The sequence below is a fragment of the Cnephaeus nilssonii genome (genome assembly GCF_951640355.1).
Source record: "Cnephaeus nilssonii genome assembly, chromosome: 6".
Lineage (NCBI taxonomy): Eukaryota > Metazoa > Chordata > Mammalia > Chiroptera > Vespertilionidae > Cnephaeus > Cnephaeus nilssonii.
The window spans coordinates 46,377,874-46,396,485 of NC_137077.1; the positions used below are offsets into that span (position 1 = coordinate 46,377,874).

The 18,612-nt window shown below is 42.0% G+C and overlaps 1 protein-coding gene across 4 annotated transcripts in view; it reads right to left on the minus strand.

The window, feature by feature from the left end:
• Nucleotides 1–2,062: 2,062 nt before the first annotated feature.
• The window catches only part of SENP1 (SUMO specific peptidase 1), a gene marked incomplete at its 3' end in the record, with an annotated part of 52,631 nt that continues 36,081 nt past the window's right edge, over nt 2,063–18,612 (minus strand). For 3 of the 4 annotated variants that reach the window (XM_079775710.1, XM_079775708.1, XM_079775711.1), the window contains exons 14-18: nt 10,647–10,850; nt 9,405–9,484; nt 8,443–8,527; nt 7,823–7,918; nt 2,063–6,808 (exon numbers count right to left, since the gene is read on the minus strand). In XM_079775710.1, coding sequence (XP_079631836.1) covers nt 6,746–6,808; nt 7,823–7,918; nt 8,443–8,527; nt 9,405–9,484; nt 10,647–10,850 — 528 coding nt within the window. Of the gene's footprint in view, nt 6,809–7,813; nt 7,919–8,442; nt 8,528–9,404; nt 9,485–10,646; nt 10,851–18,612 lie in introns of those variants that run through there. The other variant, XM_079775709.1, reaches the window with a different exon arrangement.

Here is an 18,612-nt window from a genome sequence, read left to right on the forward strand (position 1 = left end):
AAGGCCTTCCAGACAGGAAGTGGCATGTAGAGGGGCTGTGAGGTGAAAGCAAGCTTGGTTTGTTAGACAAACATCTAAGAATGCCTGTGTGGCCGGGACCAGTGAGCCTGGGCACAGTGGTAGGGGATGGTGTTGGTGAGGTGGTGGTGGGGAGAGGGGGTTGTGCAGGGCCTCCTAGGCCATTGTAGGCATAATTGGCTGGTGATGGGCTGATGGTAAATGGGGCACAGGTACACAGGAAGCAAAGCATTTTTCCTGGGGTTCAAGAAGAGAATCTAGAACACAAGTTCCTTGTAACTTCTGCAGCACCTATGACCAAACAAGGCACCCAGAGCAGCTGGGGGAAGAGGCAACTCCGACTCTGACTCAAAACTGGGCCCCGGTCCCCCCTTTGAGGGCATTTCTCCGCTCCGGTGATATACATGCAGGCCCAGCAATCCTCGGCTACCTTTAACCACATTCAGGAACCAGAATTAGGGTGGCCTGAAGCTCTTCCTCCTCGCTTCAACCACTTTCAAAAGGCTGAAAAATCTTAACCAGGCCTAGAAAAATGTTAAACTCAAGAATATCCTGGAGACCACAAGGGATTCTTCTAACTCAACACAGATTAAATGCTTTCACCAACATGGCGGGAGATCTTTCAGAAGCTGATGCTTTCTTATGTCTTATTCTTTGGAGACTGAGCTTTACAGGTAGAGCAGAGGGAGCATTTCTTTGAGGTTAGATTGTAAGGAAAAGGGGTGCAGGACAGGGGCAAGGAGACAAGGGATGCTGTGATCAGGGTGGGTTAGAGTCTTGACTGGTGTGTTTGGCTCCGGAGGGTTCTCTGGCCAGTTCCACAGAAAGACCCGGTTTTAAAAAGTGCCAGGGAGCCACGGATTTGCATGTTATTTGCGTTCAGGATTCAATTCCAGGTATGTGGAATGAAATGAATGAATGAACAGCATTCAGACTCCTGGTTAAGGGGTGGACTCAGGAATCCAGACCACAGTGAGGATCCAATCACTGCTTCAGCTTGGATCAGGAGACACAGACACAGGCAGAGACAGAACAAACAGTCAAAGAGACAGAGAGACAGTTATAGAGAGACAAACACCATCGAGTCGTTTCTACCAGGAGTTTCCAGTCCAAGCAAGAAAGCAAAATCCACATAATTTATTTTAAATAAATCAACTTTTAAAAACTAGGGAGTCTCTCTCTCTCTCTCTCTCTCTCTCTCTCTCTCTCTCTCTCTCACACACACACACACACACACACACACACACACACACACACACACACTGGCAGAGAAAGGCAACATCATCCCTGCCTCTCCATTTCTGCCTCTCCATTGCCCACCTCCAGCTTCACACTGGACCGTGTGCCTTGAGCCTGCCTTCTCCGTAAGGTACATTGCTTGGTGTCTTTCTGACCTCTCAAATGTTAGACTATAGGGCCCTTGAGGACAGGTGGCTTTTATTTCCTTGGTCAAACCATCTCTTCATTCCACCCGTCGGGGCCCCCAAGCTCAGTGCTTAAACACATGTTTATTAAACACCTAGGGTAATGGGCTCCCCAGAAGTATAAGGCAAATGCCCTCCAGGAACTTAGCTTTGGCTAATAGACTCAGTACAGGCAGCATGTAAAACAGTCCATTTAAAGGACAAGGCAGTCAGAAAGGGACCCACAATCTCAATGCATAAGCGTTGTACAATATCAATGGAAATAAAAAAGATGGAGAAAACTATACATAATAGAATATGTGGCCCTGGGGAGGGGGGCAATGGTAAGATATGTACAAATATAATACCTTAATAAAAAAATTAAAAAAAAAAATGTGGCCCTGGCCAGTGTTCAGGTGGTTGGGCATTGTCCCATGTACCAAAAGGTTCGATTCTTGGTCAGGGCACATGCCCGGGTTGTAGGCTCAATCCCCTGGGGGGTGGGAGGGCTGCAGGCACCAGCCAATTGATGTTCCACTCTCACATCAATGTTTCTCTTCCTCTCGAAATATCAATTTTTTTAAAAAAATATATTTTATTGATTTTCCACAGAGAGGAAGGGAGAGGGATAGAGAGCTAGAAACATCGATGAGAGAGAAACATCGACCAGCTGCCTCCTGCACACCCCCCACCGGGGATGTGCCCGCAACCAATGCACATGCCCTTGACCGGAATCGAACCTGGGACCTTTCAGTCCGCAGACCGACGCTCTATCCACTGAGCCAAACCGGTTTCGGCTCGAAATATCAATTTTAAAATATTTTTAAAAAGAAATATATGTGGTTAGGGAAAAATAAAAAATAAAAACAACCTTCAGCCTGCTGGGCACCCCTCATTCAGTTAATTACTTTTATTCTGATTAGCTCCCTAGGATAGGGGTTGAGACCTCCGAAGGGCATGCTGAACTGCTGAGCGAGGCCTGTTTGTTAAGGGCAGAGTAGCACATCAGGTTTGGGACCGGAGATGAACCGCTGGGCTCCATAAAGGAGGTGCAGCCTCACTGCAGGCTGCCATGAGTGGTCCTTCGCCCCCCAAGTCCTACAATATTGTCTCTAAATAAATGTTTCAGTTATCCCTAACTCCTCCCTGGCAGGCCAGAGAGAGAGCTTCCACTCCTGGCTTGGGGGAAAAAAGCACCAAATCATTCACCTGCCCTCCTGGTGACATCTCAGTCCATTTCTGATGCCAGAGGCAGATTCAAGGCAAACACCATGTGGAGTTATGCTATTTTCTGATTATAAGGGCTGCAGATGCCCAGGTAAGAGATATTAAGATAATGTGATCAGGGAAGGCTTCAAGGAGATGGGATTTGGGTGTGTGTGCTCTGTATTAGTGAAAGGAATAAAAGAGTAATTAACTGAATGAGGGGCACCCAGCAGACTGAAGACTATGCTCCTTGGGCACACACCTCTCCCTCATGCACTTATATTCTGTGAAGGGTGGAAGGACAATCTCCAGAAATCAAGCAGTGGATGTTACTCCTCAGCTGAAAATAGAGAAAAATTAGCAGCTATGATTACTTCCATCAGGATAAGACTGACCTGGGCCTTAACTCTTAAGACCAAGCTAATGAGAACATTGGCCTTAAACTTTAACCTTGAACCTCTCACCTTGACTGATTTCTATTCCAAGCAGCACTGTGGCCCTCATGTTTCAGAATCTTAAGACTTTGATGAGAATCTAGACATCTGGTCCAACCCCTCACAGCTGGAATGATCCCTACTCTACCCCCGATTGGCAGAGAGGCAGCTCACATGAATATTTCCTCAAGCTTTATCTTCTAGCTCAAAGTTTCCTAGTTTCTCTTTTCTGTCTCCCAGAGAATACATGTGTAAGTTCTCCCTTATCTTAATGTGTGACCAGCATGACTTCACATGCTCTTATGTTCTTTCCCACCTCCAAAGCTGGGAATGGTAGTTATGGGCTCTTACTAGAACAGATGTTAGGAGTTAGCACAGGTGAAGTAAGGCTCTGGATGGTAAGGAACTGGGCTGAATCTTACTTGTCCTTCCCAAAATTTTAGGATGAATTTTAAGCTCTCCCTAGATTGTTCTAGGGAAATACGGCAACTTTGTCACAAGCTTAGCATGCAGCCTGTTTGAGTCAACAACAGGGCCTGATAGCCTGTCACCTCCTCTTCCAATTCTCTTGGGTATGTGAAGTCACAGGGTGAAAGCGTCATATGCCACTTCACCTTGACCCATGCAGGTGCAGCAAGGGAGAAGACAAAGCCCTAGTGTCAGTCATTTCTCTCAATCTGGGAGGCGTATTTGAGAGCTGGAGGGATCGCCGAGGAGAAAGACCAGAGGCTGAGATAGCAAAAACACTGGGGCTCTTATATTAACCCTCTCCCTCTCCCCACTAGAGTCTTTTATGAGCATGTAAAGCCAGGTGGTGATGGATAGGCTATGGGATGGGGTTGTTGGAAGTGCTCTTCCAGGTTATGTTTCCATCCCAAGATCACTAAAACCTGGAGCTAATATTGCTAGGAACAGAGGGTAGATGCTAGTGTGATTACAGGAGCTAAAGAGAAGTTGATATTACAGAGAAGTGTGAAGCACTTCACATATAGAAGAGTTAATTTACACAAAGTCTCCAGGTTGGATGAGGAAAAAGTACTTACATTCAACCCTAAACAGAACTCCCAGAAGCAACAATGGGTCCCAGATGACAAAGGGGATGGAACTAACCTCTGTGTTTCAGACCATGTTATTTCAAATGGGCTGGAATGGTCTGGCTTTCGCTGTACAGGGCCCAGGAGTGACTGCTGGGCTATGGTTTCTGCTGAAGGCTTGATGTCTGGCACCTAGAGCTTATCATCCCTCCAATATTCCTGTTTTAGGGGAGGTATTTGACTATGAGCACTGAGCCCAGGGAAAAGAGAAAAATAGGAGAAAAGAAAAGCAATAGGCTTATTTACTTTAAAGAAGGTTAAACAAAATATTGGAAACATGCCCTTGGCCATGGAATACAGGAATGTCTCTTTCCCCCCCTGGTCATCAAAGCCCACCCTCAGATGAAGGCAAAAGTAAGTTACCAAACGTGGGTCCTGCTCTTGTTGGCGAGCCCTCTGGAAAGAACAGCCCACTCTAACAGTCTATATTTAGGTCCCAATGAGCCATCTAGGCTACTACCTAGGTCTCAGCTCAGCTCACTCCTACCATGAAGGGTGGTCTCAGGATCACTAACTCCTACCTGTATAAAACTGCATTGGTCAGAAAAGGGGGCCAAGTTCAGACAGACTCAACAATATCTTATGTATTTTTCATAGTGCTTTTGTTGCACGTTTCATTTTCTGCTATACATGGCAATAAATATTTGTTGCTTTGGTCTGTACAAAAAGTCTGTGAGGAAGGTAAAACAGATGTAACCTAAACAAACAATAAATACAGAAAACTATCTTGTTCCGAGTCCCCCGGAAATAGTGAGAGAGCCTGAAAAACTCAGGTCTTCTGATTCATAGTCCAAATCTATACCATACTGCCATGTTTCAAGTTGTCACTTAAACACATAAGTACCAGAGTCAATGTTCAGGAGTCCTGCAAAAAGAGGCTGCATGTCATTGCTTTCTAAAAGAGAATGTGGAAGGTCCCAGCAACTCATATATAGGAAGCTATTTATTTCCTATAGAAAACACCAAAAAAAAAAAAAAAAAGGAAGAAAAGAAAAACAAACAAAAGGTAGCCCCCCTCCCAAAAAAAAAAAAAGGCAGGCAGTTATGAAAAGGGTAGAACATCTAGTTGCTGGAGTGGAAACAGTAACATTCAGTTAACAATGGAATATTTAAAAAAAAATAGTTTTCTTTTCAAATTGTAACCTGTGGTAAAACATAGAAAAATGTACTAAACAAGCTTGGTATAAAAGAGAGTAAAATTTTCAAATAAGCCTAGGGAGAAAGCACAATGCTGGAAGGGATGAGGTACAGGGAAGAGGAGAAAATATTTCATACAAAACTACCTATTACAATACAGAAAAAAGTATAAAACGTTCCTATTTTGGAACTTAAGTACAAAAATGACACTGGCATTGGATCGTTTCACTATCTAGCCTGAGAAATTCTCAGAGGGGATGGGTGGTGCTAAAAAGAACAAAAGGAATAGCAATTCTTCAATCTCAAATTGACCAGTCCAAATTCCACCCATTTTCCAGTTGGAAAATCTCACCTCCCTCTGTAACCTCTATCCCTAAGCCAACGTTATCCAGGTCTCAAAATATTCTGTTAGGAAGTCCACAAACACCCTACACATAGGGGCTGGGATCTGTGCGTGCTGGAGCTAAATTTGGAAAATGGAAATAAATCTACAGGCTAAAATGATGAACACATTCAGCCTTAAAAAAAAAAAAAAGCATATCCCTGTGAAATATATATATATATATATTAAATTCTCTGTGGTTAGAAACATATTTAAACTAACTAGCCACAGACCAAACTAGACTTGCATTCATCCAATGCTGGAATTTTATGCTAAAGACTGAGGTCCTTCTTCTTGGTCAGAAGTAGGCGGCAGTAAAAGTGGTGCCTTGTTGCTCCACTAACCGTTCCCTGGGTGGGTCTTCCCCGTATCATGTGTTGTGAGCACATGCAAACCCCTGCTTTTAAGAAAAGGACTGCCCGGGACTTTGGGGTCCACCCAGGGCTCATATGTTGTGCCTCAGGAGGGAGGAAGCTACAAATAGAACAGCCTGGTATAGAAGCAGACAGATTTCACAACGGGCCATATAAATAGGAAAAGTCCTAGAGGAGGGACTTAGGCATGTGCCCCCAAGTCCAGTTTACAGTCACTTTCCTGACGAAACATCTTGAAAACCATGTGTGTATGTATGTGTGCGTGCATATGCTGGTGGTTTTTATCCCTATGTTTTTGTCCATGCCCTTTCCTACCTCTTAGTAAGGCCTAACAACAAGAGTTTTATATGAAACCAAGAGTCTTTCCAAGCTTCTCTCAGCCCCTAATTAGGGACCGAGGGAGGCTGGAGCCCTTTGAAAACAAGATGGCAGAACTGAAGAAGTGAAAAGCAGTCTCTCTCTTCAGCTTAGGGATGTCCCTCACCCCTTTCACAGCACCAAAGTTTCTTTGCAAAAATAGTATCTGAGATACAAAAGGAAAGGCAGATGTGCTTGTGAATGCATCTCGCCAGGGCCTGGTCCAGGATCAAGGGCTTTACAAGAACAGAGGGTTGGGAGTGGCTGTTTCCAAGGTCTCTGGCTGTAGACAACGCAGAGCTGGTCCCACAACGTCCACGCCTGCTCACCGAGACAGTCCTCACAAGAGCTTCCGGTGGAGGATCTCCCAGACCATCCGCTTCCGGAAGTACGGCATGTGCTGCTGTAGGGACACAGAAACACCCTTCATTTTCATTTCTTTAATCCCGACCCAACACTCCTTTCCCCATATTCCTTTCCTCCTTGAGGTTTTCAACTATAGTCTCAGTTGCATTTTTGGTCTTTCAAATTTCTCATTCTTGATTACATGTGATTCTTTTTCCTTTCCATTGCTTTTTCCTATTGCTATCTCTACTGCTATTTTCTTTTTTTTTTAATATATTTTTTTAATTGATTTCAGAGAGGAAGGGAAAGATAGAAACATCAATGATGAGAGAGAATCACTGATCAGCTGCCTCCTGCACGCCCCCTACTGGGGATTGGACCGGAAACCTAGGCATGTGCCCTAACATGGAAGTGAACCATGATCTCCTGGTACAGATGTCGATACTCAACCACTGAGTCACATCCACTGCTATTTTCCATTGTGGTGTCCTTAGAAGTTTTATTGGGCATTGCCAGGTATCCCCCAGCTATACCTAAATGTCTCTAGAATTCTGAGAATGTCTATCAAGTCCTCTACATTGAAATTTTGAGGATGTAAGATCTGAGGCCTGAAAATCTAGAAGTCACTTTTTAGAGGAAGAGTTACGGGAACTGCAAGAGTCAAGGACTATAATGGAAAAATCCAGTAAAGCTATTAATTCAAACAGAAGTAAAAAGTTAGTTTAGGTTAGCAAAACTTGAGTGCTAAAGAAGTATAGAGAAACTGAAGAAAATGTGTTCTGGTCCCAGTTCTCTGTTTTTTACAGGCTTTGAAGTAGGTGGGGGAGATGGGCAGAGAAGGAGGCTCTGCTTTTGCCCAGGATCCTTTGACTTCAATATGTGATATATGGGAACCCAGGATGTGATCTATTCTTCTTCTTTGTTTTATGATGTGGCAGGCAGTAACCACCTGTGTTATAAGCTACAGGCCGAAGCAGAGCCCCCTAAGCAGAGCAAGTAGAGAAAAAAACACCTAGCGGGCACCTGGAGACAGGGTGGACAGAGCTCTCTTCCCCCTGAGGCCTCAGCTCACCTGTGTGAAGTTGATTGGTCTGTCTTTGGTAATGCAGTCAGCATATTTGCAGGCAAACATCCCACAATCACTTCCATTCATCTGCTGTGGAATTTCCTTAAAGACCAAAAACAATGAAAAGGTAACATTTTTCCAAGGTTCCTTCCTTCTTGCTAGACTATAAATAAGAACCAAAGCAGATACATTTTACAGGTTTCCCTGAATTTTGAAGAGATGACCCCTCGTTCCCCACTCAGAACAACACAGGCTCAGAGAAAAAAAATAGAGCTTCTCAGTTAGGCCTGTGGACTTCATATTAACCACATAGGAAACTATCTCAGACTTCCATGGCACCTAAGGGTGTAAAAACTGGTCCCTCCAGTAGGGCCAATCAGCAAACACATCTTACAGGAATGAAAAGCTTAGCAAAATAGCTGGGCATTTAGAAAAACTAGCTCCAAATAAGAAACACATTACCAGTTTTCCCACAAATAGCTTTCTCTATTTTCCCCAAGGAACAAAACAACCAAGCTGAAGTCAGGACAGACACTAAGAAGGTCCCTGGGAATCAAACAGTAATACCCTTTCCTTCCCAACCACTCTCATGTCAGGAACTTTTATCTCATCAAGATCAAATGTACCTGGCTTTTCTTGCTGAAGAGCTGCCAGCCATTGGTGTCAAACTCTTTCCTTTTCTTGTCAATACTCTCCTGCTTTAGGTATTGCCTAAAGGTATTGGGAGAGAATGAGATGAGCTGTGGAGAACATGAATGACCGTTGCCACCCAAAGAATGGAGCAGACAATCCTTAGGAAGAGTTTTCATATATGCTTCTGAGAAAAACAGTATATAATGTTGGGTGGGGTATCTTTACACTGCTAAGCCTCCTTTGGGACTCCCACAATTCATGCCTACCCTGTCAACCCAAGAGAAACATGATGCTTCTCTCATACCCAGGTTCCTTCTATCTACTATTCCTCCTGAGGAACGAGTTTTGATTCGTTTCCTTGATTTATATGGTCCTTTAAAATTCAATCTAATGGAAGAAGAATGTTTCTCTAGCAATATCAAACTATTTATTTATTATTTTTAGTCTTGAGTCTCCTGTGCAAAAATTCAATCCAAGCCAACAATCTGTTGAGTATACACCTCATGTAGAGCGTTCTGTTCACCATTCTGGAATCTATCTACCAGAGTGGTACAGGGAGGAATAAGCATTTTGGAAAGAGAAACAGATAGGGTATAAACAGATTTGCATTCTGGTTCCCCGTTAAGCCACTATCTAGTAGGACCTGGGCAAATAAAAATTACTCTGTGGGTTTGGTATCTTCATCTAAAAGGTTGGATTAGATGATTTCTAAATAGTTTCTGTATCTATATGTACATACCCACTCTATATTTTAGTGCACTAGGACAGTAATTGTCCCCATTACAGCATGTATTTGGTATTAGTACATTATTAAACTTTACTTAGATGTAAAATAGCCATTCTTACTTAATATGAGAATTTCCTTTATTAATTAGTTCACTAAGGGTATAAAATAACTGAGTTCAATAGCTGGAAGACTGACACCAGACTCTTCCGTCCTCAACTCCTTACTTACAAAAGGATCCTGCAGGCTTCGTTGTTTATCCCACCCATAGAGTCGTAATAGGTAATATTCTTCTTTCTAAAGTCTACAACCTAGGAATAAAAAAAAATAAAAAAATCTGTGTTTATAAAGTGAAGAAGACTGGTTTCTTAGCTTTTCCCTTCCCTGGAACTTTTTGCCAGATTTCCTGTGAAATCATAATAAGTATGATTGATACTGTGCATCACACCATGCTTAATCTGCAGAAGACACAAGAATACAGAACTACAGTGGGGGCTGATCAACTGCTGATCCCATTAATTGCCCTAAAACCTTTTTCTGTATTCAGTGTCCCCATCCACAATGTGGGCAACAATGAAGACACAACATGTTCTTCAGAGAATATAAGTTCACTGAAGTCATTTCCACAGTTTCAGAAAGATGATAATAGATTATGGATGTCATTTCTTTACCTGGAGAATTTCCTTTGGCTTTATGTTTTTAAAATGTAATTCAAAAAAAGACTGTGAAATAACTCTTATACTTTCATTAATATGCTAAACCATTTTCTCAGAGTCATAAAAAAATTCAATTACCAAGTATGCAAGGCCAAGTCATGATTAGGCAGAAAATAATAGCCACGGGATCTGAATTGGCAGCATTATTATGAAGTCACTTTTTATACAGGTTTTGATAAATTGAGCTAAATTTTATTTTGATTCTCTTGCCTTGTAGTTTATTGATATACTTAAAAAGAGTTCCAAAATTGTCAAGCATGATCTAAGTACAAGTGAAGGAAATAAAGGATTAAACTAAAAAAAAAAAATTCCTCTGCAGGAATCCCTCTATAGGAAGGAATTCTTTTTGTTTAGGAAAATACCTTAAAGAAACATGTAGCTTTTAAAAGATGGGACAGAGCCTGAAAAGACAGATGCAGTGGAGAAATTACTGAATTGCTCTGCATAATAAAGAGGATGAAAGTGTAAAAATTTAAAAAGTCACTTTTTCTCCCCATGCTTTTGCCTTGAGGCTGCTTAGACTTATAATTCCTTTTTAAGTATTTCCAGAAAAGGAAATTCCACAGCTTTCTTCAAAGTCTAAGTATCTCTCACTCTTGACAGAAAGTTCATTGATCTATCCAGTTTCTAGCCAACTAAATACTACTGTTCTCTCAATCATCCAGTGAAGACATAGAACTAATACTCACTATTCTCTGTGTATTCTATAATTATATAAATTCCTTTAAAATTTTACCAAAAACAAGTGGGTACTCACAGCAAGACACCAGTGCACTCCCAGGTGAATGGGCACCAAAAGAATGTCAACAGAAAATACATCCACTTTCTTTGTCCAGCGTTTCACAGCCTGGTAACCAGCTGTTTTTAACTTAGTAAAAAAAAAGGTATTAAATGCATGTACACTTGGCAATCCCTTCTCTTTACTTCGCTCCATCAGCATATTCATGTAGAAATTGATGATCTGTGGGAAGAAAATATATGTATGTATTATATGTATCAGGCCTTTCATAATAATTGTTATATGAAGGAAAAGCAGTTGTTGTATTGTACAACATATGCTATTGTTTCCTAATTAATTCAATTAAGACTTTAACATGCAACAGCCTTATGGCCCTATATCGAATTCTGACTAGAAGGGAGGCTATAAACAGTGAGGTGGTTATAAACAGTGAAAACAAAAAGCTGAGATTATATATATAACTATTAGCCCTGCACACGAATCCGTGCGCCAGTAGCTCACCAGTAGCTCACTGCTGCCCTCCAGTAGCTCTCCGCTTGCTGCCCCGTCCTCCTGTAGCTCCCCCTGCCCCCCTCTCCTCTGCCCCCCCTCATAGCTTGCTGCCCTGCCCCCTCCTGTAGCTCCGTGTGATCTGGTCGTTACGCAGTCAGTCGTTATGCTTCACGGTGTAACGACCATTTGCATATTACAACTTTATTATATAGGATGGAGTTGGGGATACATATGGGCAGATGCTGGCCAGAAGACAGGATTGGGTCAAATCTGTTAACAAGGCTAAGACCAACAGTTCAGTTCTTATATGTGGGTCACCTGGTTTTACACAAAGATAGAAAACTTTGGTTCAATGCTAAAGATTGTCTTTTAGCCTTTAAGCTAGCTTGCAGAGACAAATTATTTTGGTTTCAAGCAGACCTGGATAACAGGATAAATCGTCAATTATACTGGACAAAACACTTATAAACTGACAGTAGTTCAGCAATGTTACCTTTTATAGAGGCACACTTGAATATAGTATAAAAACCAATATAACATGAGACCTGGAAGTAAAGTTACACACAAAGAGTAAAGTTCTCCCCAGTATCTGTATGGTTGGTTAGCTTTTTAATTTTTGTTGATTCCATTTATGCCTTCAATGTCAAGTATGAATGAAAGAAATTAAAATGCTTGAACAGGAAATATGTGATTCTTTCTATTAATGAAGCAATGTGTTCTCTAATTGTGACTATGTTGTCTATGGTTCCTTGAGGTCCAGGACTCCTTGGTACTAAAGCTTAAAAGTTACTGGGCCGGAAGTTACTGCATACTTACTTTATGTGGTCAGATGAGGCCAGGCCAGTGTCTGTCAACTGCAAGGAATGAATGGGCTAACTGATCCACAGTTTGGAAATATGACTAAGAAAACAGGCATGTTTTTCAGAATGCTTTTTGGGGAATGGGAAAATGCCCCGGTCCTTTGACAAATATTTACACATTAGGATGCCAGAGCAATGAGCTACTGCCCAACAGTAGGCACCTACATACCGGGCAGGCAGCAGGGACCACTGCCAGGAACACACCAGAGCATGGTCTAGACTAGAGAAAGGGCCTATAGATGAGGATGCCTAGGCAGCTGCAGGGAAACCACACTTGCCATGAGGCAGAACTGGGGCAGGGGGGAGAGGGGATGACTAGGGTTGAAGAAAGACACTATTCTGCCTACATCTCTGAAGACTGAGCAATGGGCCCAGCAGGCCCAGAGAGCTTAGGTTGTGGCTAATTCTCTATCTAGTGTGATTCCCAATAGATAACTGGAACTCAGTTATTTTAAATAATGATAATAAATCGAGACACAATTAGGATTATAGCTTTCTCAATCTAGATTTCCTATATAACTCTGCCCCCAAGGACAATGGTGCTAATGATGCTTGTAGGAATGAAGGCAGCCAGGAATACAGGAGGGTCTGCCCAGCAAGCACAGATTAGGCTGTAATTAGGCTATACACTACATTATCTAATGAGAGAAAACCAGCAAGAAGACACTGATTCCTCTGGCATTCTACCCACCCCACAATATTAGCCATGTTACAACACTAAATCTTCAGTCTAAGGGGTAACGTGAATAGGCAGATGACCTGCCAGTCACTGTAAGCCAACCTTCTATGGGGCAGGCAAGTTATATATTTGAGGCAATGACTCAAGGGAAAGGTGGAAGGAATCAGGCAGAGATAAGGACAGCCAAGCAAATGAAAGCCATGGAGATATTTCTTCCCCAGGTGCCCATAATTATGACCTTTGGGATAATTACCCTGAAGTAAAAAAGGATGACATAAATGAATGTCAAGCTACACATGACTATCCTAATTTTTAGGAGGAAAGAATGCTACAGACCAATGAAGTTTAGCTGGACTTACACTGCCTGAGTTGTTTGGGGTTTTTTTTTTTTTTGTGTGTGTGTGTGTTTCTTTTGAAAGAGTAGACTATAGACCAACCTCTCCAAACAGAAACAAAGACCTAGTAATCAGGATACCTAACACTATCTGTTTCCTTTAAGAATTCCTCTTCCATTGCTTTAGCTCTGCCTCCAACTAACATTTCTCCACTGAGAGGGAAATTGCCTCCTCCAAAGTCAGCTTATTAATTAGCTCTAAGAAGTGATGTGGTTCTTTTTCATTCCCTTATATCCCAGTAGGAGGGAGTGTGGTGGCCTCAATGTTCCCTCCCATTAGCTGAGAATGTATAATCTGACATCTGAGGCAGAATTTAGATTCAAGTTTCTCTCCTTGGTTTTCAGCTATTACTCTGTCCAAATGAGGAAAATTGCCATAGTTCAGCCAAGACACAATCATACCAAAAAAAAAAAACAAGCTAGGAATTAAAGAACAAAAAGAATCCTACATGTCATCTCACAGAGGAGAGATGAAGATGAAGGAGAAAGAAATGAGAGAAGGGATCACAGTACTTAAGATGAAAAAGAAGCAGTGATAGTCAGAGTATTTGCTTATATTTTGTGAAGACAAGGGTCCCTCCCCTCCCATGGAGAGAGCCTTCCTACACACAAGACTCTCTTAGCTCCAGAAGATCTTCAATTGCCTTTGAAATAAGGGGCTAAAAGTAGCAAATCAGCCCTGCGCCTACTGTTTGTCTTGCCACTATATCAACATCTGAGGACGACAGCCAGTGTTAGTCCACTTGTCACTCTTTTTGGGACCCACACTTGCCTCTGCTCGCTGTGGATCCTGGTGCCTATGAAGCTGCCCTTCCTGCTGCCTTCACAGCCTTGGCCATGAGCGCCTGCTTGTCTATGCAGTCCTGTTTGGGGGTGGGATGGTTGTTTATAGTGTCTTATTCCTTTGTGATTTTATTTGAAGAGTAGCCAGGCTAAAGGCGAAAAAAAACTTCTCTTTAAAAGAAAAGCCTACAATGTTTTCAAACTAAGGACTCAATCCTTTTCCTGTATGTTACCACAATGACATAAATGGCCACTGCTATTTGTATCTTCCTTTTTGCCCACTAAACTAGCCAAGCTATTGTTTTCTCATGCATTTAGAAGTAAAACATCTCACTAACAGTAAAACCTTGACTTTTAACCCTTCCCAATGATACAGGCTGAAACCCTCAAATTGGCTTAGGAAAAAAAATGTTCTAAAAGTTCCAGGCATGACAGTGTTCCTGAGCAGAGATCAAGATAACTTTTATGGGAAACAAAGCTGTTTTTCATACTTTACCTCTCCTAGATTTTTCACCTTGGTCTTCCCATCCTAATTTTTATTTTATTTTTTTACTAGAGGCCTGGTGCATGAAAATTCATGCACTGGGGGGGCGGGGGTTTCCCTCAGCCCAGCGTGCCCCCTCTCACAGTCTGGGAGCCCTCAGGGGCAGGATGCAACCCGACGATCAGGGAAGGCAACGCCCCCATCACACCTCTGTTGCTGCCACTGCCGGCAGCGCAAGCCTCGGATGGCCCTAGGTGGCTGGGCAGCCGCCATCCGAGGCTTGCCTGTGCCTTGGGCAGGCCCTGGGCGGCTGGGGGGCTGAAGGGACTGGGGGACTCCTGAGGCAGGTGCGCGGAGCGGCTGGACCCACCTGGCGGCGGGCCCGGCTGTGCCGCGTGCCTGCCGCCCCAGCAGGGCTGAGGGGACTGGGCACTGCCATCTTTGAGGGCGTGGCAGTCAATTAGCATATTCCCTCCTTATTGGCTGTGGGCGCCACATATTTGTGAGGGTGTGACGGTCAATTAGCATACTTCCTCTTTATTAGATAGGATTAATCCTCATCCAAGGTTATTTTTTCCATTGATTTTTAAAAAGTTGGGAGGGAGGGCCCTAGCTGGTTTGGCTTAGTGGAGTGGTCGGCAAACTCATTAGTCAACAGAGCCAAATATCAACAGTACAATGATTGAAATTTCTTTTGAGAGCCGAAAACCGACTTCTGCGCATGGGCCACGAAGTTTCAATTGCACTGTATGTGCGCACCCGCACGTGGTATTTTGTGGAAGAGCCACATTCAAGGGGCCAAAGAGCCGCATGTGGCTCGCGAGCCGCAGTTTGCCGACCACTGGCTTAGTGGATAGAGCACTGGCCTGCAAACCAAAGGGTCCTGGGTTTGATTCTGGCCAAGGGCACATGCTTGAGTTGTGGGCTCAATCCCCAGTAGGGGGCGTGCAGGAGGCAGCTGATCAATGATTCTCTCTCACTGATGTTTCTCTCTCTCTCTCTCTTATTCTCTCACTTCCTCTCTGAAATCAATAAATATATATATATACACACACACACACATACATATACACACACACACACACACACACACAAAAGAGTTGGGAGGGAGGGGAGAGAGAGAAACATAGATGCAAGACAGATATATCAATTGGTTGCCTGCCACACACACTCCAACTGGGGGCTGGGGATTGACCTGCAATTCAGTTACTTGCCCTTGACTAGGATTCGAACCTTCAACCCTTCAGTGTGCAACCCTTCAACAGGGGCCTGGGACTATTCTGATTTTTAAATTAAACCTATCCTAGGCAACCACAAAGCCCAAAAGACTAACCAAGCAGCAGCACCTGAATATCATGAGTCAGAAGGTCATTCACGTTTAAGATTTAACCTAATAATATTATTAAAACCAAAAAGGCAGACTTCAGGTAAAGTTCTGTGTATTGCATCCCTCATTGTGAACATGTGTCCCATTTTTTTCTCACATGGAAATTTAAGCAACAAGTTATTATAATTACTTACTAAAGTTATAGAGAAAGGTAGGCAATACCAATTTTTATGGAGTCATGATAACTGTAATTACAATTCTCCGTGTTATCCCACATAAGTCCTTGGTTAATTAAAAGGACTAATTCTATTAAGAAACACTTTAAAGAAGTAAACTATAATGATATTGAATCTACCAATGATTCATGTTAGAAACACTAAAACTTCCATTCTGATCATTTTATTCCACATGTAAGAGTGCATAGCATATGGTAGACCTATCAGATTCCCTTAACCAATTTATCTCATTTTGCCTAGATTTTCCCCTTCTTAAGCAATCAATTTTTATTCCCTGGGGAAAGTTTATTCCCTGTGCTAGGTTTATCTAGTTGGACTTAATGTTTTGCAAACTATTTCCTCCCTTTACTGAGCATTACTTAAATTTAATTCCTCCTTGGAAACAGAAAGCTATGAAAACTACCAATTCCCCATTTCCATCAAAGATTTTTGTTCTGAAAGTCAGAATGCTAGACAAAGAATTAAGTGCTCTGATTCTAGATCCTGATTCTGCAATAAAAATCAAGTGACCTTGATATACATCCCTCATAAAGTCTTCTTACTTCTCCACTATCAATCAAGGAAAAATACTTTATACACAAGGCTACTGTGATGCTGAATAGATAAGACATCTCTTTGCTTTCAGAAATGAGACTTAACAAAATAGGCAATTAGTCTGCTGTTTAGCTATGTCATTCATGAAGTCACAGTCTGCTATGTAGAGTCTACCTTAATTCCTCCTGTACTCCCTCATTCCCCATATTTGTTATGAGTCTTTTCCTCGTGGCCTTTCCCCAGCCAGTAAAGTTAGAAATACGATATCCAACAGTCTAATGCTTTTACATTTTGGAAACAACCTCAACATGTTATAAACCCCATAGTACCTTGTTTTATTTCTGCTTTAACTAATCAATTGTATTTTAGAGATATTAAAAAGTGAGAGCATTTCCACTGTTCTTTATTCCTTTGTGTAGATTGAAATTTCCACCTCATGTTTTCCTTTCCTGCCTGATGAATCCTTTAATATTTCTTATAGTACATAATTGTGCTGCTTAAAAGGTGATAAATTCTAAAAATGTATAACCTTGCCCTAGCTGGTTTGGCTCAGTGGATAGAGCATCGGCCTGCGAACTGAAGGGTCCTGGGTTCGATTCCCAGTTAAGGATACGTATCTCAGTTGCAGGCTCCATCCCAGCCCCAGCCAGGGCATCTGCAGGAGGCAACCAATCGATGTGTCTCTCTCACATTGATGTTTCTCTCTCTCTGCCTCTCCCCTTCCTTTCCACTTTCTAAAAAAAAAAAGAGAAAGAAAGGAAGGAAGGAAGGAAGGAAGGAAGGAAGGAAGGAAGGAAGGAAGGAAGGAAGGAAGGAAGGAAGGAAGGACAATGGAAAAATATCTTCAGGTGAGGATTAACAAAACAAACAAACAAACAAAAAAAAACAACAAAAAAAAAAAAGTATAACCTGGGTAAATCATAGGCTCATCCCTTTCATTTACTTTCTCTCAGGGATCACTATTACCCAATGTCTTAAAATTGTTGTTTCATGTTTTGTCTGGTTTTGTAGGTAGACTGAAAGGGCAAATCTTATCTGTTTTATTCCATCATGACCAGAAGCAGAAGTCAGATCCATTCACTTGCATGCCTAAATACTTTCCATGTATTTCTAAGTTTATGTGATGCATTATTAAACAATTCTTAGACCTTTTAAGCAGCACAATTATCAGACCATAAAGAGAAACACAAACCTCAAAGCAGTCCTCTCCTCAGGATCACTAACCTAGAATCTTAGAGTTGGATTCCAGAAGTTATCCAATTAAATCTCCACAAATTAATAATTTCTAGTATTGTTACCCATTTTAAAATATTTCCATTTGTTTGTGACTTTCAATTTACTTTTGCAACTAATTCCTCCTCTCTATAACCTTTCCTCCTTCCCTTGATTAGATATTTCTATTAATAACTAATCACTAGACCCAGTAGAGACACCCCCATCTACAATGTCCCTGATGTTACCAGCCTTCCTTTCCTATTCAAGACAGCCAGTTCCCACATTCCATTTTTGAGAAGTTTCATTTTCTTAATAGTAAGGTAAAATGTCAATCCTGTCAATCATTAGTCCTTGAAACTACACAGGAATTTAAGTATTCACAATAAAAATTTGTTCATAAAAACATAGTTAAAAGCCTACTGTATGAAAGGCACTGTGGCCTACTCTTCTTTTAGGAAAAAGACCAGAGAAGGGTAGCCTAATGGTTTTCTACACATACCCCAAATATAAAACTTCTGGATTTTATTTTCCTTATAAACTAAATCTGTTCCATTTCACTTCCAGGATCTTACATTCCTTGTCTAAAAAATGGTAAGAATAATTCGTCAGTCACCTTATTTTGGAGAAAGTCTTAATGCAGCCTATAAAACTGACAGGAGACACACAAAAATAAGAAATGGTTATTAATGAAATATCTATTTGAGGGAAGAAGTATAGGATTGAAGAGAGGACAAATTACTTGCAAAAGAAGACTGAGAGTTCACAACTGAATTAAGTATCTATAATAATAAAGCATAATATGCAAATTGACTGAATGACCAAACAGCAGAATGACCGTCCAGATGACCTTCCGGACGACCAAGCAATGACACGCACTGGCACCAGGCCAGCCAAGGCAGGTGCAATGAGATTGGTCGGGGGCCCTGCCATCGCCCTATGATCGCCCTGCAGAGGGAGGCCCAGGCCACCCACCGGCGGGG